At 41.7% G+C, this 24,287-nt stretch overlaps 1 protein-coding gene across 1 annotated transcript in view; it reads right to left on the bottom strand.

Annotated features, from left to right (window-relative positions):
* Positions 1 to 24,287, bottom strand: part of LOC145406313 (venom carboxylesterase-6-like) — a 92,226-nt gene that overhangs the window by 2,451 nt on the left and 65,488 nt on the right. Inside the window, exons 12-13 of the mRNA XM_080277480.1 lie at positions 15,767 to 15,880; positions 12,213 to 12,327 (exon numbers count right to left, since the gene is read on the bottom strand). Of these exons, the coding sequence (XP_080133606.1) occupies positions 12,213 to 12,327; positions 15,767 to 15,880 (229 nt within the window). The remainder of the gene's footprint in view (positions 1 to 12,212; positions 12,328 to 15,766; positions 15,881 to 24,287) is intronic.

Here is a 24,287-nt window from a genome sequence, read left to right as displayed (position 1 = left end):
CTCTTTATATATGTTTTCGAGCAGTCTTACAATGTTCTCATTCACTCCTTGTTCTCGCAATGAATTTATAATTGGTATGTGCTCCACTGAGTCGAAAGCCTTTTCGTAATCAACAAAACCTAAGCACAGTGGTTTATTATATTCTATAGTTTTCTTAATTAGCTGATTCATTGTATGTAGATGATCAATGTTCGAATACCCTCTTCGGAATCCTACCTGTCACGAGGTTGGTTTTCCTCCAAAATTGTTGTTATTCTGTTCGTAAGGACTTTACTGAAGAGTTTGTAAATGATTGATAATAAGCTAATGGGTCGATAGTTACCAAGATCTTTTGAGTCACCTTTTTTGTAGAGTAAAATAACTATTACATTACACCATATTTTGTGAATTTTCTTCTGTTTTATACAGTGGGTAAATAAGTGAGCAAGCCTATTTTGTACTTCTACTCCTGCATATATATATATATATATATATATATATATATATATATATATATATGAATGCGCGTGGATGTAGTACGATTGAGGCTAAAAGGGAGGAGATTGGGAGAATGTTTGTGAGAAGAAAGTTGGATGTGTTAGCTTTGAGTGAAACGAAGATGAAAGGGAAGGGTGAGTCTATGTTTGGAAGTGTCAATGGAAGATTGTCAGGTGTTGATAGAGGAAGGGCAAGAGAAGGTGTGGCCTTGTTAGTGAGTCCGGAAGTACAGCAGTGTGTGATTGAATGGAAGGAGATGTCATCGAGACTGATGTGGGTGAAAGCGAAATTTGAACGTGAGTTGTGGGTGTTTGTGAGTGCATATGGGCCTGGTAGTGAAAGGGATGTAGAAGAGAGGGAGTCTTTCTGGAATGATGTTGATGAGTGTCTGCAGAGTTTTGGAGCGAATGTGAATGTGGTAATGATGGGAGATCTGAATGCTAGAGTGGGAAATGTAGCAGTTGAAGGTGTAGTTGGTATGCATGGTGTGCCTGGAAGAAATGAAAATGGGGAACGAATGATAGCGATGTATGTTGAGCGAGAGATGGTGATTGGAAATGCGCTGTTTGAGAAGAAAGATATTTATAAGTATACGTGGGTGAGACAGGAGGGTGGATGGGTTGTTGATAGAGCTTTGATGGACTATGTGGTTGTGTCTAGGAATGTAATAGGAAGATTGTTGGATGTGAGAGTTCTGAGAGGGGAGCGTGGAGGTATGTCTGACCACTACCTGGTGGAGGGAACGTTAAGAGTAGGTAAGAGATGGGTGAGAGCTAGGAGGGTTAGGTGTGGCAGGGAGGTTTTGAAAGTGAATGAGTTGGATAAAAGAGAGAAAAAGATAGAGTATCAGGAGAAATTGAAAGATGAATGGAATGCAGTGAAAGATCGGGAAAATGTCAGAGTGGAGGAGGAATGGCAGTTGTTTAAGAGTGCTGTGGTGGGGCATGCAGAAGAGGTGTGGTGTGAGACGTGTGGGTGGTGGTGTAAGAAAAGGAAGTGAATTGTGGTGCGAGGAAATAAGTATGGCTGTGGCTGAGAAGAGACGTGCATATGAAGTGTGGCTGCAGAGGAAGGATGAGATGTCATATGAAAGGTATAAGGAAAAGAGAAATAGGGCGAGAAGGGCTGTGCGTGATGCTAAAGTGGCAGCAGATGGCAAGTGGGGTAAGCGGCTGACAGAGAATTTTCAGCAGAATAAGAAAATGTTTTGGAAGGAGGTGAAAAGAGTGCGAAAGGGAGAGTCTGGGAAGGAAGAACGAGTAAAAGCAGAGGATGGAAGGATGTTAATTGAGATGGATGCAGTAAGGAAGAGATGGGCAGAGTATTTTGAAAGATTGTTAAATGTAGAGGAGGAAAGGGTGGCTGAGATTGTGGTGGATGGAAGGGTGCAAGGAATAAATGTTTTGGGAGAGTTGAATGATTCTTTGATCACGAAGGAGGAAGTGGAGAAGGCAGTAAAGGAGATGAAAACAGGGAAAGCTGCAGGTATGGATGGGTGTGCTGTGGAATGCCTGAAGGGTGGTGGAGTGACTATTGTTGACTGGTTAGTAAGATTGTTGAATGTGTGCTTTGTGAAAGGTATGGTGCCAGTTGACTGGGCAAGTGCTTGTGTGGTCCCGTTGTATAAAGACAAGGGTGATAAGTATGAATGTACTAGCTTTAGGGGTATAAGTCTGTTGAGTGTTGTAGGTAAGGTATATGGTAAAGTGTTAATTATGAGAGTTAGAGAGAGTACAGAAGGAGTGATTGGTGATGAGCAGTGTGGCTTTAGGAAAGGGAGGGGATGCGTGGATCAGGTGTTTGCTGTGAGACAAGTGTGTGAGAAGTATTTAGCGAAAGGCAAGGATGTGTTTTGGGCATTTATGGATTTAGAGAAAGCATATGATAGAATTGATAGGGAGACTTTGTGGACTGTTTTACGATTGTATGGACTTGATGGTAGGTTATTAAAAGGGGTGAAAAGTTTTTATGTAAATAGTAGAGCGTGTGTAAGAGTGGGAAATGCTGTGAGTAAGTGGTTTCATGTGAGAGTGGGGCTGCGACAGGGATGTGTGATGTCGCCTTGGTTGTTTAATATTTACATGGATGGTGTTGTAAGGGAGGTGAATGCAAGAGTTTTAGGTGGAGGTCTGAGTCTGGTGAATGTTGATGGTGGAGAGTGGAATCTGAAGCAGCTGCTGTTTGCAGATGATACTGCACTGGTGGCTGATTCAGAGAAGAGATTGAGACAGTTGGTAGAGGAGTTTGGAAGGGTGTGTGAAAGGAGGAAATTGAAAGTAAATGAGAATAAGAGTAAAGTGATGAAGTGTACGAGGTTGGTAGATGGTAGGGGGATGAATATAGTTTTGAATGGCGAGTTGCTTGAGGAAGTACAGTGTTTTAAATATCTTGGGTTGCATGTTGCTGTGGATGGAAGAATAGATGCAGAAGTGAAGTTTAGAATAAATGAAATAGGAAAGGTGCTGGGAGGTATGAAAAAAGTGTTTAGATGTCGTTCGCTTAGAATGGATGTAAAGAGAAGGCTGTATGAGGGTGTTGTGGTACCAACTGCGTTATATGGGGCTGAAACATGGAATATGGGTGTAGCAGAGAGGAAAAGTTTGAATATAATGGAGATGAGGTCTCTGAGGAGTATATATGGAGTGACGCGTATGGATCGAGTGCGAAATGATGTAGTGTGAAGGAGAACTGGAGATGTTCAGGAGATGGCTGGTAGAGTTGAGCAGAGGGTGTTGCGATGGTTTGGGCATATGGAGAGAATGGATAATGAGCGATTGGTGAAAAAGATAACTAGATCTGATGTGAGAGGTGTAAGGCTGAGAGGAAGACCACAAATAGGATGGATGGACAGTGTGAAGAGAGCGCTGGATGTGAGAGGGATGTCTGTTGAGCAAGGAAGAGTGGCTGTGCGTGACAGAAATAAATGGAGAGAAATTGTGAATGAATAAGTGATGACGCAGCCCTGAAGGGATATTCTCCCGCATTTGGTCTGATCAGCTAGTCAGGTTAGGTGCGGGTAAGGGGATGGGTCTGTTATGATGTGGCAGGGGTAAACCAGCTCTGCTGTTGGGCCCTGCTGCGGATGTCACTGATAGCATTGCGCAGAAGTTGCACTAAAACAACTAGGCAAAATTCAGAAGAAAGCTGGTGGAATTATTAATAACTCTGCTATTACAAATAAACTTCCTCCCCTACAAGTAAGAAGGAATGTTGCCTCTCTTGCATTATTTTTCAGATATTTTTATGGCAAATGCTCAGAGGAAGTTGTGTCCATTGTGCCACCTCTCCATGCATTCCCTCGTGCTACATGGGCATCTGGTAGCGCTCATGACTGGAATGTTACTCAGCCATATTGCAGAACTTCTGCCTATCAGAATTCTTTCATTCCCAGAACTGCATCTCTCTGGAACTTGCATCCCCAGAGATGTTTCTCTCCAAACTTCAACCTACAGCTGTTCAAGTCCAACTGTTACAGATATTTTATGAATGAAGGACACTAGTATTCTGGTGTATGGATTTTTTTTTTTAATTCATTTGTTTTCCCTTCTTCTGTTATGATATATATATATATATATATATATATATATATATATATATATATATATATATATATATATATATACATATATAGACATTGTTACATAGCCTATGATTTCATCATCCTTTGTGTAATTTTAACGCACAGTATGCTGCATGTTTGATCACGAGCGTGTTCTGCCTCAGTCCCCCCCTTCTACCGTTATAGTAGAGTAAGTCGTCCTTTCTGTTATTCAGTGCGGGATTGTCGACCGTTTGTCCCCATTGCTTCATTTGCGCGTCCTTATTACAAGTTGTATCAGGCTCTGCTGGCCCCTATATAATGAGCTCAGTCTCTGCATCATTGCCACTTAGATCTGCTCCTCATTTTGTTCGCATCTCTGTCCTCCCCCTGTACAGATATTATTATTGTGAGTGCTCAAGAAATCTCCAAACATCTAGCAGCTGTGTGTAATTTGAGTATAACTGTTGTTGCATTTTTTCTTGTACTGTGTAGCATAAGTTTAATTTGTAGGCCTAGTGAAGTTTGTAATTTATGTAGGGTTCTTTATCAGCCATTTTTGATAATAGTTTGTATCTGTAATAATTTATCTGGCATTCACTGAGTATTATCTGGTATCTCATTTTATCAGGGCTGACTTAGATAAATTTACTCTTGCTAATTTCGTGTTAATAGAGGCTATTGCAGTTAACCATATATTTAACCTGTTTTTGCCATTACATTATCCTTATGAGTCCTGAATGTTTTGTTGTTAGTTTGTGCATTAAACTTTAACTTGTAATTTTACCTAACTCTTTTGTTTTGAACCTGGAACTTTACGGGACAGTGGTGATTTTTAGCATTCTCACTTAAAGTGTACGTTATCTTTCTCTGTTCCGTAACATAAATTTGGCGACCTCTTATCAGGATATTCAGGATATTATCATAAGGATATTGCTTGATATTTTGTGACTGTTACTTATTCATGATGGCTACTATTACTACACTTGATGAAGCCAAAGATTTTTTGTCAAATGTGCAAACAGTGTGTGATATAGAAAACAGAACAAAGAATGAACTTAAGCTTGTTGCTCAACAATTGGGAATTGCAGTTCACTCTCATCATTCTAAAGATCAAATTGTTGGCATGATTAATGAGAGCTTGTTTAATGTAACTCCTCCAAATGAGCAAACGCAGATTGAATTAGCTAAGTTACAGCTAGCCCTGCAGGAGGCTTGTGCTAAGGAGGCGGAGTCTCGTGTAAAGGAGGCTGAATTTCAAGCACGTGCCAAGGAGGCTGAGTCTCAGGCTAAGGAGGCGGAATCTCAGGTTCGGATTCAGGAGGCACAGATACAGGCACAAGTTGAACTTGCTAGGATTCAGGCAGACCATGAGTATCGCATGAAACAAGGTGGAACTGGATCATCTAGCTCTGATGATTTTGATGTGGCTAAAAATGTTAAACTTGTCCCTCCTTTTAATGAATCTGATTTAACAAAGTATTTTCAGTTGTTTGAGAGGGTAGCTACAGGTTTTAATTGGCCTAAGGAGTATTGGCCAGTACTCCTTCAAACTGTTCTCACCGGTAAAGCTCAAGTAACTTATGCATCTTTGCCTCAGGATCAGTCTGATAATTATGATGTAGTTAAGAGCTTGATTCTTAAGGCCTATGAGCTTGTTCCTGAAGCCTATAGAGTAAAATTTAGGACAACTTACAAGTAAGATAAGCAATCCCATGTTGAGTATGCAAAAATCAAAGAAGATCTGTTAGAGCAGTGGTTAAATTCTAAGAATGTGGATTCTGATTTTGGTAAATTTAAGCAGATGATTTTGCTGGAGGATTTCAAAAGGTGTATTTATAAAGATGTAAGCCTATATCTTGATGAGAAAGAATAGATAATTTGTCTGATGCTGCAGTTTTAGCTGATGAGTATGTTCTCACTCACAAGAGATATTCTAGAGAAAAAGGGAAAGCTGAGAGTAAGTACGTTGCCTCTACTCAGAGTACAGGTAACAGGAAAGAGAATAAAGATGATGTTTCTCAGGAAGTAAATACCAGCTTCACCTCTAGATTTCAGAAAAGTAAATGTACTTATTGTAGTAAGCTTGGTCATACTACGGAGAGATGTTTCAGGAGACAGCGTGATGTGAACAAAAGGAGTCTTTAAATATTCAGTCAATTGGTCTAGTGTCCACTCTTGAGAGTTCCCAGAATTCTTTAACTGAGTTAACTGAACCTGCTTTGAGGGGTAACTTAAATTCTCATGATGGAGCTCCTCTTTTGAGCAGTAACGTGGGTGACACTCTCAAGAGTTCATGTGCTAATTTCCTGTCTGATGGTTTTGTCAGTCCTCTGGACGGTAATGACAGGAAATCAGTTAAAATATATCGTGATACAGGTGCTTGCCAATCCCTTATGCTGACCAGTGTTCTAGGCTCTAATGTTAATTCCTCTGATGAAACTGTAATCTTACAAGGTGTAGGGAATAATTACTTCTCTGTCCCTCTGTGCAGAGTGAATTTAGAGTCTGGTTTTGTTAATGGTTCCGTTATGGTTGGGTTGGTTGAGACACTCCCAATGTCAGGTGTAACTTTCTTACTTGGAAATGATATTGGTGGAAGTCAAGTGTGTCCAGCTCCTCAGTTGTCTGGTGGGCCAGTGGCTGCGGCCCAGGATTGTGATGTCCCTGATGTGTTCCCTGCATGTGCTGTCACTAGGGCTAAGTCTAAAGTTACTGGTGATTTAGAGGATAATGATGATGATGATGTTATCCTAGCTGACACTTTTCTTGCTAATTTGGACCACTCACCAGATGAGGCAGTACCCCGTAGTGTTGATAATTTGTCTCGTCAAGAGTTGGTTGAGTTGCAGGTTGCTGACCCTGAGTTGAAAGGTCTAGCTAACTCTGCTTACAGTGAAGAAGAGTCAGCCGGTGCTTCTACTTGTTATTATGTAAAGTCAGGAGTACTTATGAGGAAGTGGAGACCCCCAACAGCATCAGCCGACTGTGAATGGGAGGTTGTACATCAAGTTGTCATCCCTCGTGTTTGTAGGCAGGATATCATTAGAGTGGCTCATGATTCCAGTTTGGCAGGACACCTTGGAGTGAGGAAGACTGTGGCACGCATTTTGAAACACTTCTACTGGCCAGGTATCTTCAGGGATGTTTCCTGGTATTGTAAGTCTTGTCACACCTGTCAAGTTGTGGGGAAGTGTAATCAGACCGAAAAGGTTGCACCTCTAGTTCCCATTCCTCCTTTGAGGCGCCTTTCACCCGTGTGTTGGTGGATATTGTGGGCCCTCTTCCTAAGACTTCTTCAGGATTTTCTTATGTGTTGACCATGATTGATATGGCTACTCGTTATCCTGAAGCCATTCCATAGAAACATCTCAGCAAAGAACGTGGTTAAGGAAATGCTAGGGTTCTTCACAAAGTTTGGTCTGCCCAAGGAGGTACAGTCAGACCGAGGAAGTAATTTCATGTCGAATGTTTTCAAGCAGTCTCTGAAAGAGTTGGGCATCACCCAGATCACGTCTTCAGCTTACCATCCCCAGACCCAAGGAGCGTTGGAGAGATATCATCAAACACTCAAATCGATGCTCAAGAAATACTGTTTGGAACATCAGAAAGACTGGGATAAAGGTCTTCCATTCGTTGTGTTTGCTGCAAGAGAATCTCCAAATGAATCACTGGAGCTTCTCACCTTTTGAACTACTGTTTGGCCATGAAGTAAGAGGACCCCTTAAGTTACTCAAGGAATGCTGGCTGTCGGAGGAAGATGACGTCCAACCTGCTGGAGTATGTGATGAAGTTCAAAGAATGGCTGTCCACTGCTTTACAGCTGGCGAGAGAGAATTTAGGAGCTGCTCAGGAGAAGATGAAGACTTGGTATGATAAGAAGTCCAGGTTACGCCACTTTCAGCCAGGAGATCAGGTTTTGATTCTGCTACCAGTTCATGGGCAACCTCTTCAAGCCAAGTTTAGTGGCCCTCATTTCGTGGAGAAGAAACTCAGTGATGTCAACTATGTCATCGCCACACCAGATCGTAGAAAGAGCAAGCAACTATGTCACATCAACATGCTAAAGTTATATCACAGGCGGGACGAAAATAATCCAGTCTGCACTGTAGCTATTCCACCCGAGTCTACAAGTGAAGTTCTCCCATGCAGCATGAGCCTGAGTGATAGTTTGGGGAAGAATCCTGATATCATGAATGATCTCCAGACTAAGCTTTCTCATCTACCTCCCAAGGAAAGGCAGGAGTTTAAGGCATTACCGCAGGAGTACCCGCAAGTAGTGTTCCGTGCCACTCCAGGAAGAACTACTGTGTTGATGCATGATGTCGAGGTTGGAGACGCAAAGCCAATTAAACTGCCTCCTTACCGTGTGAACCCAGTGAAAGTTCCTCTCATCCAGAAGGAGCTTGGCTACCTGTTGGACCACAAGATGATTGAGCCCTGTCAGAGCGAGTGGAGTTCTCCTGTCACTCTAGTCCCTAAGCCAGGTGGGTCACATAGGCTTTGCATCGACTACAGACGTGTTAATCAGATAACTAAAACAGACACTTACCCTCTCCCTCGTGTGAAGATAGCATAGACAAGATCTGAAAGGCTAGGTACATAAGTAAGTTAGATTTGTTAAAGGGATACTGGCAAGTACCTATGACTGAACGTGATAGTGAGATCTCATGTTTTGTAACATTAGGAAAGGCTTTTGCATGTTCAGTAATGCCGTATGGTATGAAGAATGCACCAGCCACATTTCAGAAGCTCATGAATGTTGTAACAGAGGGTTTGGCAGGGTGTGTTGTTTATATTGATGATGTATTAATCTTCAGTGACAACTGGAAAGATCATCTATGCCATGTCAGTAAATTTCTTGACCGTTTAGTTCAGGCTAATCTTGTAGCTAATTTATCAAAGTGTGAGTTTGGTCAAGCTAAAGTTCAGTACCTTGGGTATGTAATTGGTGATGGACATGTTGCACCACCAGGAGCTAAGGTTCAGGTTATAAGTGATCTTCCCAGACCTAAAAGTAGGAAGAGCTACAAAGATTTTTGGGAATGGTAGGTTATTACAGGAGATTTGTTCTTAACTTTTCTATTCTTGTATCACCACTTACAGACCTACTGAAAAAGGGAGTTGAATTTGTCTGGACCGATAACTGTGAATCCTCTTTCAACAAACTTAAAGCTATTCTATTAAGTCAGCCAGTGCTCACTACTCCAAATTTTGCTAAGCCTTTTAAGATGGCTGTTGATGCAAGTGATACAGGAGCTGGGGCTGTTTTGCTGCAAGAGGATGATCAGGGTATTGAACATCCTGTATCTTATTACAGTAAGAAGTTCACTCCACCTCAAAAGAACTACTCCACTATTGAGAAAGAGCTTTTGGCCTTGATTTTGGGTTTACAGCAGTTTTCATTTTATTTGTGTTCTGGTTTTGACCCCATAGTCATTTATACCGATCACAACCCACTGAAATTCCTTAGTAAGTTTAAAGATAAAAATCAGAGATTGACAAGATGGAGTCTACTTCTTCAGGAGTATTCATTAGACATACAACATGTCAAGGGGAAAGAAAATGTTATTGCAGATTGCTTATCTAGACTTTAGACAGATTGTTTTAGAGTAATAAGAAATTTCCTTTGTAAATTTCTTTTTTCTTTGTGGGGAGGTGTTACATAGCCTATGATTTCATCATCCTTTGTGTAATTTTAACGCACAGTATGCTGCATGTTTGATCACGAGCGTGTTCTGCCTCAGTCCCCCCTTCTACCGTTATAGTAGAGTAAGTCGTCCTTTCTGTTATTCAGTGCGGGATTGTCGACCGTTTGTCCCCATTGCTTCATTTGCGCGTCCTTATTACAAGTTGTATCAGGCTCTGCTGGCCCCTATATAATGAGCTCAGTCTCTGCATCATTGCCACTTAGATCTGCTCCTCATTTTGTTCGCATCTCTGTCCTCCCCCTGTACAGATATTATTATTGTGAGTGCTCAAGAAATCTCCAAACATCTAGCAGCTGTGTGTAATTTGAGTATAACTGTTGTTGCATTTTTTCTTGTACTGTGTAGCATAAGTTTAATTTGTAGGCCTAGTGAAGTTTGTAATTTATGTAGGGTTCTTTGTCAGTCATTTTTGATAATAGTTTGTATCTGTAATAATTTATCTGGCATTCACTGAGTATTATCTGGTATCTCATTTTATCAGGGCTGACTTAGATAAATTTACTCTTGCTAATTTCGTGTTAATAGAGGCTATTGCAGTTAACCATATATTTAACCTGTTTTTGCCATTACATTATCCTTATGAGTCCTGAATGTTTTGTTGTTAGTTTGTGCATTAAACTTTAACTTGTAATTTTACCTAACTCTTTTGTTTTGAACCTGGAACTTTACGGGACAGTGGTGATTTTTAGCATTCTCACTTAAAGTGTACGTTATCTTTCTCTGTTCCGTAACAATATATATATATATAATCTCATCAGCCGTTTGAGTGTCCACTGCAGGACCGGCCTATCCCGACCGAAGTGGGGACGTTACAGCCAATGTATCTCTACCAAGTGGCTTAGGCTGTCTAGTAGAGATTGTAGATAGGGTGAGAAGTGCTTGTAAGTGTAATTGTTGTGTTGGAGTGGCTTTGGATGTGAGTGTAGTCTGTAAACCAAGTGTCTGGATGAATCACTCTTGCGTGATAATCAAAGACGGTGAATAAAACCCACACTTGTAGACGAAGAATATAATTACCAAACAGTTTCGGTGGACACTGCCACCATCTTCAGTGGTCAAGATAGTGAGAGGGAGTGACATACTGACTATACAAGGGTTCCTTTTTATGCGTGTGTGTGTGGAAGGGTGGGGTAAAGGTGAGGTGGGGTGGGGTAGATTGTAAGCGGGGATTAACCCAAGGGGGATTTTGTGGGGGACATTACCGGACAGGTCAGGTGTAATTCCTATCTGACCCTACCTGTGTCGTAGCAGGAAGGGACATTTCCACTAGGGACCTTATTATAGGATCTAGCTTGTACATACCTTCACTGAGGTTGAAATTCTCGTATTTCTGGATACACATGGCTTCAATAATCTTTCGTTTCCGAAAGTCATGACTTCCATACAATAGATGGCTACCTTGCCAGTCAATTCTGTGGTTGGCTTCACAAACATGGTTAAATATTGCATTATTTAAATTACATGTTCTTTTGGCATACTTGTGTTCCTTAACCCGTGTTTCCAAACTACGACCTGTTTCTCCTATGTAAACTAGTTCACAATCTTTGCATGGAATTTTATATATGCCTGCTTCTGAATATGTTGTACATTTGTTCTTTACTAACATTGCTCTGATGGTGGAGGTATACCTAAATGCTATATTAACATCACTACTGTAACCTATTAACTTTAACATATTCAAGTCTGCAACATAAGGCAAAGTGAGGAAACGTTTCTTTTCTGTGGTGGGGTCTTTAGGTACGTAGTAAGATCGCCTAGCTCGAAGGTATGCTTGTTTAATGAACCATTTGGGATACCTTAAGTTTTGGAAGATTTCCCAAATGAGATTATTTTCTTTTTGTATATGTTCTGGACTGCATATTCTATGGGCTCTAAGGAACATTGATGAGATAACAGACAATTTTGTGGCAGACTGATGATACGAAAAATAATGAATGAACAAGTTACAACTGGTTGGTTCCCTATACACCTTAAAGCTAAGTGAATGATTTTGCTTCATCACCAGCACATCAAGAAAGGGAAGAACACCCCCGTTCTTCCACTCAACTTTAAATTTAATGGAGGGAGCAAGATTATTTAGGTGTGTGAAAAACTCGTCAAAATTATCAAGTGCTGAAGGCCAAAATGAAAATATGTCATCAACATAACGAAATATATATCTATCTATCTATCTATATATATATATATATATATATATATATATATATATATATATATATATATATATACGCACACACACTGATCGGTGTATGATACTTCTGTCAGCACAAGTGTTGTGCAGTCTCAGCGCCTTACTCTCCGTATAGTGTTCGGGACAATCTTGGGGATGGGGATGATGGCCAGGTGTTTGCTCGTGTCATGCTGGGTTTGGATGGTGTTGGGTAAGATCATGATGATAAGGAGGAACAGCTTGTCTTGTGTTTAAAAACAGGTATTAATGATGATGATGATGATGATGATGATGATGATGATGGCGAAAGCTTTACCTTCTGCCTGGTGTCGGGGATCATCTTTGGGTTAGTTGTGATGGCCAGGTGTTGGAAGGTGTCAGGGGTTGTGGCCTCCCATATAAAACCCAGCGTGTCATCTGGCGTAGGGTGTCTGAATAAAAATATATTGGTGGATGAGAAATTATAAGTAAATAAATAAGTGTAAAACAGTTAAACATAAATAAATAACTATACGTAGATAGATAGTTAGAAAGATATATATAGAGTGAGAGAAAGTTAGATAGACAGAGGCTCTTATTCTCACATCGTCTTTTGGGCCTCCTTTCACCTTAACCCAGCCTTAAATTGCCTTTCTCAAAGAGAAATTATATGTTAAAAAATAAATGAAAAAACAAATAAATATAACTAAATAACTCAAAAATTAATAGACAAAGAATATTAGATAAAGTCTCGTATTCTCTCGTCTCATGGGTCTCCTTTCACCTTAACTATCTATCTATCTATCTATTGCCTGACACCTCAATCCCGTTCGGGGTGGCCACAAACAAATCGCCTCCACATCGCCCTGTCCCACGCTATATCACTGTCCTGCTCCCAACTCAAACCCCTCACTCTCATATACCTCTCCACCCCATCCCTCCATCTCATCTTCCGCCTCCCCCTCCCTCTCCCCCCCTCCACCTCACTTACATACACTCTCTTCGTCAGTCTTTCACCCTCCATCCTCTCCACATGGCCAAACCACCTCAGTGTATTCCTCCTAACGCTTCCTATCACATCCACATCCACACCACAACTGTCCTTTATATCCTCTTTTGTCAGCCTGTCTCTCCATGTGACTCCACAGGCTCCTCTTAAATAACTCATTTCCTTTGTTCTCACTCTTGACTTGTGTCCTTCCAACAACGTCCAAGCTTCACTTCCATACGTTAGAGTTGGTATCACAATACTGTCATGTAGTAACTTTTTCACTTCCATGCTCACTTCCCTGTTTCTTATCACTACCTTTCAAGGAACCAGCAACCTTTCTTCCCTGCTGTACCGTTTCAGGCACTTCACCCTCCAAACTTCCATCCTTACTCATCACACTACCCAAGTACTTAAACGTACTCACATTTTCCAATTCCTCACCTTCCAAACTCGCTGTACATTCACTGACTTCACCCCTCTCCAAGACCATCACTTTACTCTTTCCTACATTCACCTTTAGATTCCGTTTCTTACACACTCTCCCAAACTCTTCCACCAAGCCATGCAGCTCCCCTTCGTCTTCATTCAACAATACAGTATCATCTGCAAACAACAGTACAGGGAGTTTCCAAACACTAACCTCTCTCACCAGGGCCACTCCAACATCCACTACTCTACTTTGTACCTCTTTAATTACCCCATCCACGTACAGATTGAATATCCATGGAGACATGACACATCCCTGTTTCAACCCAACCTCCAAAGAGAAAAATTCACTCAGTTCACCATCCACACGCACTGCAGCCTTAGCACCATCATACATACTCTTCACAGCATTCAACAACTTCCCATCTACTCCATATATTCTTAATACTTTTCACAATCCTTGTCTATCCACCCTGTCATATGCTTTGTCCAAATCCATGAAAGCCGCATACAACTTCTAGAAACTTTTCCACTAAAGATCTAAGAATGAATATCTGATCTACACAACCTCTTCCCTTCCTAAAGCCTCCCTGTTCTTCTCCAACTAATTCCTCTGTTCTTTCTCTAACTCTGTCAGTAAGTATCCTACCATACACTTTTCCTATTATACTAAGATAACAAATGCCCCTATGACTATCACACACTTCTTTTTACCCTTTTCCCTTGTACAAGGGAATAATTATACCTGACTTCCAATCCTCCGGGACTCTACCTTCCTCCCAGGCCAATCTGCAAGTCTTCCACATCCATTCTACTACTATCTCTCCCCCATGCTTCAGCATTTCACCACACACTCCATTAATTCCTGGGTCTTTCCCCAATTTAACTTTCTTTATTGCTTCCACAACTTCTATCCTACTGATTTCTTCCTGTCTTCTCACCTCCCTCCTTCTCCCAGCCATTCCCCAGCCACTTATACTCGCATTACTTCCATCCTTTATGTTCAACAGTTCCTTAAAGTGTTCTCTCCATCTGCTCACTTTTTCTCCCTTCTCCACTAGTAATCTACCATTTTTATCTTTCACTCCCCTGCTAACTTCACTTCCGCCATGTCTTACTCTCTTCACCTCATTCCAGAACATTTACTTACAGTCCCTCCACTTTACACTCAAAATCCTTCCAAATTCCTCATCCACTCTCTTCTTACTCTCTCTCACTAATCTTTTCACCTCTCTTTCTTTCTACATATAAGTCTCTCTTCCGCCTCTCAAATTCTTCCACGCCCCTATTTCTCATCCATTCATTGTATGCTTTCTTCTTTTGTGCCACAGCCTGTCTCACCTCTTCATTCCACCACGCTGTTCCTTGAACCCCCCCTCCGTCTTCTCTTCATTCCACACACCACATCACATACTACACATATTTCTTCTGTGAATATCCTGCACACACCTTCCACGTCCCCCATCTGGTCCAATTCATATTTGGCCAATCATTCCTCCACTTCTCTCTTATAATCTGCCTTTTTCTCATCCTCTTGTAACCTTTCCACTCTCTTTGCAAATACTCCTTCTTCCCGTCCTTCCCTTCTATTTCTCCATCTTATTTGGATCTTGATTTTGGCCACCACCAAGTAGTGGTCAGAAAGTCCACTCTCCCAACCTCTATAAGCTCTTGCATCCATTACACATCTTCGCATCACATTAGCCTAGGTTTAAATTGCCTCTCTCAATCTTGAATGCTCAGATGTGGCAACAGATTAACACAAGACTAAAGTGAAAGTCACAAAGAAGTCATATGAAAGGATGCAGAGCCCCAGTACTGTCTTAATCCGACACTGTTTTTTGTGAAATAAGCCACAGAATGAATCAACGTCTTCACCAGTTTACAGTGAAGGAGCAGTAACTCCTTTTCCATACCGACTAAAATTTGCGTAATGAAATTCAATAATATTTTCTATATTACTTTATATAGTCTATGTCGCTATTATAAAGGCAACAGAATGCCGAAGAGTAATGTACAAAAGGAATCCAAGAGGAAGAGGTGTGACAGTGCGTTTAACATGATAAAGATCCTTAACCCCTCTTACCTCAGTAAAATACTAACTGGACGGTTGATTCGACCAGTAACCAAGGAGAGCTATTCCTTCCCCTTAATTAAAGTCCATCGAATTTTATGCAAGTGCGACCTAGCATGCACGTTGTGGGAAGGTCAAGTTCCGTCAAATGATAACCACTCGACTATGCTAAGCTTCCCAACAACAAGGAAATGGGGCCAGTGTGTATGGGCAGAATTATAGGGGGCATAGGGGGCTTCGTGGCGCCTCTTTGATACTGATTTATTTTACATAATACACTTTTTTGCCTCATCAATGTTACTTCTCGCTGTAAAGAGATTATTAATATATATATATCCCAAATTTTCTCTCACGCTATATAACACTTTCTGTAATCTGTAAGTCCCACCCAGTCACTCACCCAGTAGCAGCAAAGTTGGTCCAGAGTTTAGTGATGATGTCCCTCACTTGTAGGTCTTCAACAGTGACCAGATCTTGAGGGAGAGAGGATACAGGAAGCGTTGCCAACGGAGGCCTGGGAAATAGGTAGAGTAGATCGTCGGCGTGGCATACCCCTGAGGAGAGATAGAGAGAGAGAGAGAGAGAGAGAGAGAGAGAGAGAGAGAGAGAGGTGGAAGCAAGGCAATAAATTAATACAACAGTGACTAACCATAAATCACAAGATCAGGCAGGGCTTGGAGATGCGTGATGATAAAAGAAGACTTTATTGTTAAAACTGAGGGAACACAGTTGTAAGGACGACACCAGGTTTGACGGTCATTATTTGAACACCTCAGTTTATGTGTTATTAGCATGCATCTCATAGTGGTGAGTGGCGTCAACAGTAATTCAGAAAAATCAGATGTATTATATCATCACCATCACTGCTACAGACTTTGTTTTAACACTGTGGTTATCAGTTGTCTACGATGTATTGCATAATTTTTGTGTTAAAGTGAGATAATTTTATAGTACTTTGTACTACTACTACTACTACTACTACTACTACTACTACTAATAATAATAATAATAATAATAATAATAATAATAATAATAACAATAATAGCACCAGTCGAGCAGGGCAGTACTCCCGAGGTGGATGGAAAGCTGATGACAGGGAGTGCTGGAGCTCCCGTTTCATCAGCCCTCAGGACTAGTTCCTGACCATCCCCCTTTGCTGAACTTTTTCAGTGTCTCAGTTACACAGAGAGTAGGCCAGCATGCTCTCCAGTACAAATTTCTCTAACTATCTACACCAAACTACATGCACAGTACACACTACACTTCCTATTCTAAATTCAACAATAATGGCGTCTTTTAATGAAGCCTCGGAGTCCCCAGGGGGGGGGGACCATAAATGCCCTCACCGTCCGCCCCTCTCCCGGTGACGACTCGAGGTGCCTGGAACCACTGTCTAACTTTCTTCTTCATTTCTGCAACATTCGCGGCCTTTCCTCTAACTTTCGCTCTGTTGAGCACCACCTCTCCTCCTCTAAACCTCACCTTCTTTTTCTAACGGAGACTCAGCTGTCTGAGGCAACTGACAGCAAACCCTTTTCTGTGTCCTCCTACTTTCTCTATACTCATTTCAAAGCCAAAGGTGGCTGTTGTGTATACATACGCAACGACTTATCTTGCTCTCGTGTTCCTGAACTTGATTCTTCTGAATTCTCCACACTCTGGCTTCGGCTTTCCTGTCATTCTCTGACTAAATATATCTGTGCTGTTTACTTATCCCCTAATTCTACTGACTATCAAAAATTCTTCGACTATCTTACTTCTACGATGGAACACATTCTGTCCATTTCTCCTTTCTCTGAAATCTCCATTCTTGGAGATTTCAATGTTCACCACCACCTTTGGCTCTCCTCTCCTTTCACAGATCCACCTGGTGAACAAGCCTACATCTTTTCTATCCTTAATGACCTAGAGCAGCTTGTACAGCACCCTACCCGTATCCCTGACCGCCTTGGAGAGAGCTCCAACATACTTGACCTCTTCCTCACAACTAATCCTTCTGCTTACTCTGTTAATCTTTTCTCTCCGTTGGGCTCCTCCAATCACAACCTTATTACCTTAACCTGTCCTATCACTCCGGTACGGCCTGTGGACCCTCCAGGGAAACGTCGTCTGTGGCATTTTGGAGCTGCGGACTGGGAGGCCCTCAGGCAGTACTTCTTTGATTTTCCCTGGAATGATTATTGCTTCCATGGCCGTGAGCCATATGAGTGTGCCTTGCGCATTACGGAGGTTATTCTCTTGGGCATGGAAGCATACATTCCTTTCTCATATCCTTTGACTAACACAAGAAAGCCTTGGTTTAATCACGCTTGTTCTAATGCTGTCCGCAACAAGGAGAAGGCCTACAAAAGGTACCGGAGCCAACCCACCCCTGAATCACATCATCTTTACGTTTCTGCCCGGAATCGTGCTAAGTCTGTTCTTCACTCTACTAAAAATAATTTCATCCATACTAAATGCTCTCAACTCTCCAACTCGAATTCTTCCCGCTCCTTCTGGCACCTTGCCAAAAATCTTTTTAACAACTTTACCTCATCATCCTTCCCTCCTCTTTTCTACTCTGATGGTTCTGTAGCTATTTCTTCTACTGATAAAGCAGATCTCTTCGCACAGACTTTCTCCTTCAATTCCACCTTAGACGATTCCAGTGCTGTTCCTCCATCTCTTCCCCCCTCTGACTTCCTCATGGCTGACATTAAAATTTCTTCAGTTGATGTATTTTCTGCCATCACTGGCCTCAGTACTAACAAGGCATATGGGCCTGATGGAGTCCCTCCTGTTGTTCTCAAGAACTGTGCTTCTGTGCTTACACCCTGCCTAGGCAAACTCTTTCGCCTTTGTCTGTCAACTTGTACCTTTCCTTCTTGCTCTCATTCAGCCAGTCCCAAAGAAGGGTGACCACTCCCAACCCTCCAACTATCGTCCAATTGCTTTAACGTCCTGTATTTCAAAAGTTTTCGAGTCAATTCTTAATAGAAAATTTTTAAGGCATCTTTCCTATCACAACCTTCTTTCCGATCATCAGTATGGGTTCCGTCAGGGACGCTCCACTGGCGATCTTCTCACATACCTTTCAGACTCCTGGTCATCCTCCTTTCGGGACTTTGGCGAAAGCTTTGCCATTGCACTTGACATCTCAAAGGCTTTCGATCGAGTCTGGCATAAATCTTTAATTTCCAAACTGCGCTCCTACGGTTTCTATCCTTCTATCTGTGCCTTCATCACTAGCTTCCTTTCTGGTCGTTCTATAGCCGCTGTTGTAGACGGCCATCGTTCTTCTCCTAGATCTATCAACAGTGGTGTTCCTCAGGGCTCTGTCCTATCACCAACTCTCTTCCTTTTATTCATCAATGATCTTCTAAGCTGTACATCTAACCCTATCCACTCATATGCTGATGACTCCACCCTTCACCTTTCCATTCGGTTCCCGCAACGCCCATCTCAACAGTTACTTCAACAAACAAGGGATGAGGCTATGGCACACCTAATGTCTGACTTGGCTCGTATCTCTGATTGGGGTAAAAATAATATGGTTGTCTTTAATGCATCTAAGACTCAGTTCTTACAGCTATCAACCCGACAAAATCTTCCACAGGTATACCCACTAATGTTTAATAATATTCAGCTTAATCCTGCACCATCCTTGAACATGCTTGGGGTTTCATTTACTCGGGACTTATCTTGGAATGATCATATTACATCTCCTGTAAAATCTGCTTCCAAGAGATTGGATGTGCTAAGCCGATTCCGCCCTTTCTTTACCCCTGCACAATTGTTGACTCTATACAGGGGTTTTATCCGCCCCTGTGTGGAGTACAACTCTCATGTGTGGGGAGGCTCCCCACATACAGCTCTTCTCAATAGGGTGGAGTCAAAGGCTTTTCGTCTCATTAACTCTCCTCCTCTTACTGACTCCCTTCAACCTCTGTCCCTTCGCCGCACTGTTGCGTCTTTATCTCTTTTCTATCGCTACTTTAATGGTCACTGCTCTTCTGAACTGTCTGCTTGCATTCCTCCACCTCTACGACGGGCGCGTAGCACCCGCCTGGCAGCAAACCGTTACTTCCAGTCTTTCATTTATGCAACAGGTCAGCTCTGGAACTGTCTCCCTCTGTCTGTATTTCCTGCTGCCTATGATCTCCAGTCTTTCAAACGCAGTGTGTCCAGGCATCTCAAAATGATCGGATCTTGAATTTTGCTCTCTATTGTATTTTGTTTTTCTCTTGGAGGGAACTGTTACTGTGGGCTCATGGCCTTTGGTGTCTTCTTCCTCGCATAAAAAAAATAAATAAATAAATAACAGTGGTACAAGGATTCGCTTATGAAAACGACATGCGTGCACGCATCTGCCTTGAAAACTCACTTGTGACCTTTCACGCTGCTCGATCTCTAGCGGCCTCTCTATTCAGTACTGGAAGAAATAAACGGCGGAAACGGATCATATGACCACAACAAGACCACCCTTCCCTCTCGAGCCCATACAGCAGCAGCAGAACAACAACAACAACTACAACTACAATAACAACTACAACTACAACCACCACCACCACTATTACTACTACTACTACTACTACTACTACCACCAATACTACTACTACTACTTCTACTACTACTGCTACTACTTCTACTACTACTACTACTCGTACTGCCACCACCACGGCCATTACTACTACTACTACTACTACTACTACTACTACTACCTCCACAAGTGCTACAACAACAATAACAACATCCTCACACCTGATTTAGTGCTGCGCCCTTCACCATTCCCATTCTTTTTCTGTGACTGCCCTCTTCTCCTCCCATTTCTTCAGTCTTTCCTGTCATTTTTTTCTTACTCTTCTTCCCATTTCAGGTGGCTTTACATTGTGTGACAATCCAAATCGTTTCCTGTAAGCCAGGAAACCATTTACAACACTGGGTGGTAACCATATAACCACGTGTCAACAAGTGGGTTTGCTGGGGCTTACTACCCCTTCCCGTAACGGCCACCTCTTACGGGATTAGGGCATCTGGTTTTAGATAGATAACCTGTATATGTACAGTATATACCTTTTTTTTTTTTTGTCATATCCATTTTACTCGAAAACTTATTTATAAAGATATTTTAAAATATGTTTTTATTCTGAACTTTCTTTTTACTCATTAACAGTCGAATTTTTAATTAAGACTAGTATTTTGCAGTTGTTGATTTTGGCAGTTGTTTTCTTAACCCCTAAAGACCTATGGCTGTCGAACGACAGTTATAGAAAATGTCACATAAAGTCCTATGGTTGTCGATATTACAGAGGCTGCCAAAAACTGTCGGTAGGTAGCACCTGCACTTTTATGACGTATATGGGACCTGGCCAATGGGAACCAAGAGATAAGGTGGTGGGAGGCATGATCCAGCCCCTTCCTCGGGTGTGGAGACCGTCCTCTCTTCAGGCCATCTCTCCACCTCCCTTTATCCCATTGGATCCTGCTTTCTGTGTCCCCTCCCACTCAAACTACCCCTTATACACCCTCTAGACAATATTGGGCGTGTGTAGCAAACATATTCTTTCCTTTCCTCCTCCTCCTCATGTCCCCTCACTCTCCCTCCACCTCCCTATTCCCCTTTATTTCTCAAGGACGCCCCATTTTCGCTCATAGTGAAGAGTGACTTTCTTATCTTATTTTTGATGGTCTATTGTGCAGTAGCAATTAGACATATGAGAGTGATATGTACATTTCCTGGTGTGTAAAATCAAGGTCTTAAAATCTGTACGGCCACATTTATTTTGGTGCACTTTTTTTTTCTCTCTCTCTCTCTCTCTCTACACACGAGGGGTAACAATGTTTATTTCTGACGTACATTGACGGTCGATATTGCGGAAACTGTAAGTCATACGAGTATGAAACATTTTCAGGTGTGAAATTCAGGCTCTTGAAACCTATAAGAAAAATTTTACCTTGGTGAAAGTTCAAAAATCGAAACCTTTTTGCAGATCTGGGGATAGGGCGGCTGGGAGATCTGCGGTCTTCAAGGGTGTGGAATGGATTTTAAAATAATCATTAAAATTTTTTGTACTTGACGGGTGGTTTATTTACGCCCGTTAGATATCATATTCTAAAGTCCGTTGGGTTTTCATGAAGGTATTTTCTTTTTCTTTTTTTTTTATAAACAACTTTTAAAGGACAGTAAGCTAATTTTTATATGTATTTGTTCCTAGGTACTGTATGTGTTTATGCCTACATCACTTCATGTCAGTGTATATACATGAATGTGTATATGATTATGTATGCATACTGAGCATGAATGTGTGTATGTCTATCTATCTATCTATTGCCAGACGCCTCAATCCCGTTTGGGGTGGCCACAAACAAATCGCCTCCAAGTCGCCCTGTCCCCCGCCATTTCACTGCCCTACTCCCAACTCACCCCCCCCCCTCTCTCATATACCTCTCCACCCCATCCCTCCATCTCATCCTCGGCCTCCCCCTCCCTCTTCCCCCCTCCACCTCACTCACGTACACTCTCTTCGTCAGTCTTTCACCCTCCATCCTCTCCACATGGCCAAACCACCTCAGTGTGTTCCTCATAACGCTTCCTATCACATCCACATCCACACCACAACGCTCCTTTATATCCTCATTCGTCAGCCTGTCTCTCCATGTGACTCCACAGGCTCCTCTTAAATAACTCATTTCCACTGCTCTCACTCTTGACTTGTGTCCTTCCAACAATGTCCAAGCTTCACTACGTTAGAGTTGGTATCACAATACTGTCATGTAGTAACTTTTTCACTTCCATGCTCACTTCCCTGTTTCTTATCACTGCTTTCAAGGAACCAGCAACCTTTCTTCCCTGCTGCACCCTTTCAAGCACTTCACCCTCCAAACCTCCATCCTTACTCATCACACTACCCAAATACTTAAACGTACTCACATTTTCCAATTCCTCACCATCCAACCTCGCTGTACATTCACTAACTTCACCTCTCTCAAAGACCATCACTTTACTCTTCCCTACATTCACCTTTAGGTTCCGTTTCTTACACACTCTCTCAAACTCATCCACCAAGCCTTGCAGCTCCCCTTCGTCTTCACTCAACAACACAGTATTATCTGCAAACAACAGTACAGGGAGTTTCCAAACACTATCCACTCTCACCAGGGCCACTCCAACATCCACTACCCTACCTTGTACCTCTTTTATTACCCCATCCATGTACAGATTGAACAACCATGGAGACATGACACATCCCTGTTTCAAACCAACTTTCAAGGAGAAAAATTCACTTAGTTCACCATCCACACGCACTGCAGCCTTCGCACCATCGTACATACTCTTCACAGCATTCAACAACTTCCCATCTACTCCATACATTCTTAACACTTTCCACAATCCTTGTCTATCCACCCTGTCATATGCTTTCTCCAAATCCATGAAAGCCGCATACAACTTCTTTCCCTTCTCTAGAAACTTTTCCACTAAAGATCTAAGAATGAATATCTGATCTACACAACCTCTTCCCTTCCTAAAGCCTCCCTGTTCTTCTCCAACTAAATTTCTCTGTTCTTTCTCTAACTCTGTCTATAAGTATCCTACCATACACTTTTCCTATTATACTAAGAAGACAAATGCCCCTATGATTACCACACACTTCTTTTTCCCCTTTTCCTTTGTACAAGGGAATAATTATACCTGACTTCCAATCCTCCGGGACTCTACCTTCCTCCCAGGCCAATCTGCACATCTTCCACATCCATTCTACTACTATCTCTCCCCCATGCTTCAGCATTTCACCACACACTCCATCAATTCCTGGGGCTTTCCCCGATTTAACTTTCTTCATTGCTTCCACAACTTCTATCCTGCTGATTTCTTCCTGTCTTCTCACCTCCCTCCTTCTCCCAGCCATTCCCCAACCACTTATACTCGCATTACTTCCATCCTCTACGTTCAACAATTCCTTAAATTGTTCTCTCCATCTGCTCACTTTTTCTCCCTTCTCCACTAGTAATCTACCATTTTTATCTTTCACTCCCCTGCTAACTTCACTTCCACCCTGTCTTACTCTTTTCACTTCTCTCCAGAACTTTTTCTTACAGTCCCTCCACTTTACACTCAAATTCCTTCCAAATTCCTCATCCACTCTCTTCTTACTCTCTCTTACTAATCTTTTCACCTCTCTCTTCCTTTCCACATATAACTCTCTCTTCCGCCTCTCAACTTCTTCCACGCCCCTATTTCTCATCTATTCATTGTATGCTTTCTTCTTTTGTACCACAGCCTGTTTTTATGAAAAAAAAAAAAAAGTAAAATCCTGTTATGTATATCCTGATACGGTATGTACCCTGTACACAATATGTTCAGCACTGATCTTAGACTTGTACAGCATGAAGGATGTTAATATGTATACTACATAATATATTACATACTCAAGTTATGTAATTAAAGGACGAAATAATGTGAAATGAATGAAGATTACTACTATTACCATAATAATAATAATAATAATAATAATAATAATAATAATAATAATAAAAATAATAATAATCTGGACTTTGGTACTCAGAAGTTGCAGTTTTACGTAAGGAATTTCCAAACACTGAAAACACACCTTCATCATTACCGTTACAATAATTCCAAAATAACTCACTGAGGGTGAACACTGTGGGGCACACAACCTCACTCACTCTTTTACTCCACCCACAGGGATTCCTCTTTTAACCCCTCTGTTGCCGTGCCTATTGAAATTTGCTAGCCCCCTGGCCAGGGCTGGAACCAATTTTTCAAGCTTCGAAGATTTTTTTTTTTTTCTTTACCAACTTAAACAGAACCATCTGGAGCGCCTGGCAATATAATTTTTAGCTTCCTAAACCCATCCTGCGCTTCACTTTCTTTTTTTTTTTTTTTTTTAAGGCCTATAGACCATTGGAGCCGCAGCCCCTGG

Source organism: Coenobita brevimanus, chromosome 8, assembly GCF_032717465.1.
Source record: "Coenobita brevimanus isolate Jiangsu-jjx chromosome 8, ASM3271746v2, whole genome shotgun sequence".
In the NCBI taxonomy this organism is placed as follows: domain Eukaryota; kingdom Metazoa; phylum Arthropoda; class Malacostraca; order Decapoda; family Coenobitidae; genus Coenobita; species Coenobita brevimanus.
The sequence above is the reverse complement of the archived record's forward strand: the minus strand, read 5'-3'. Positions and strand labels throughout refer to the sequence as shown.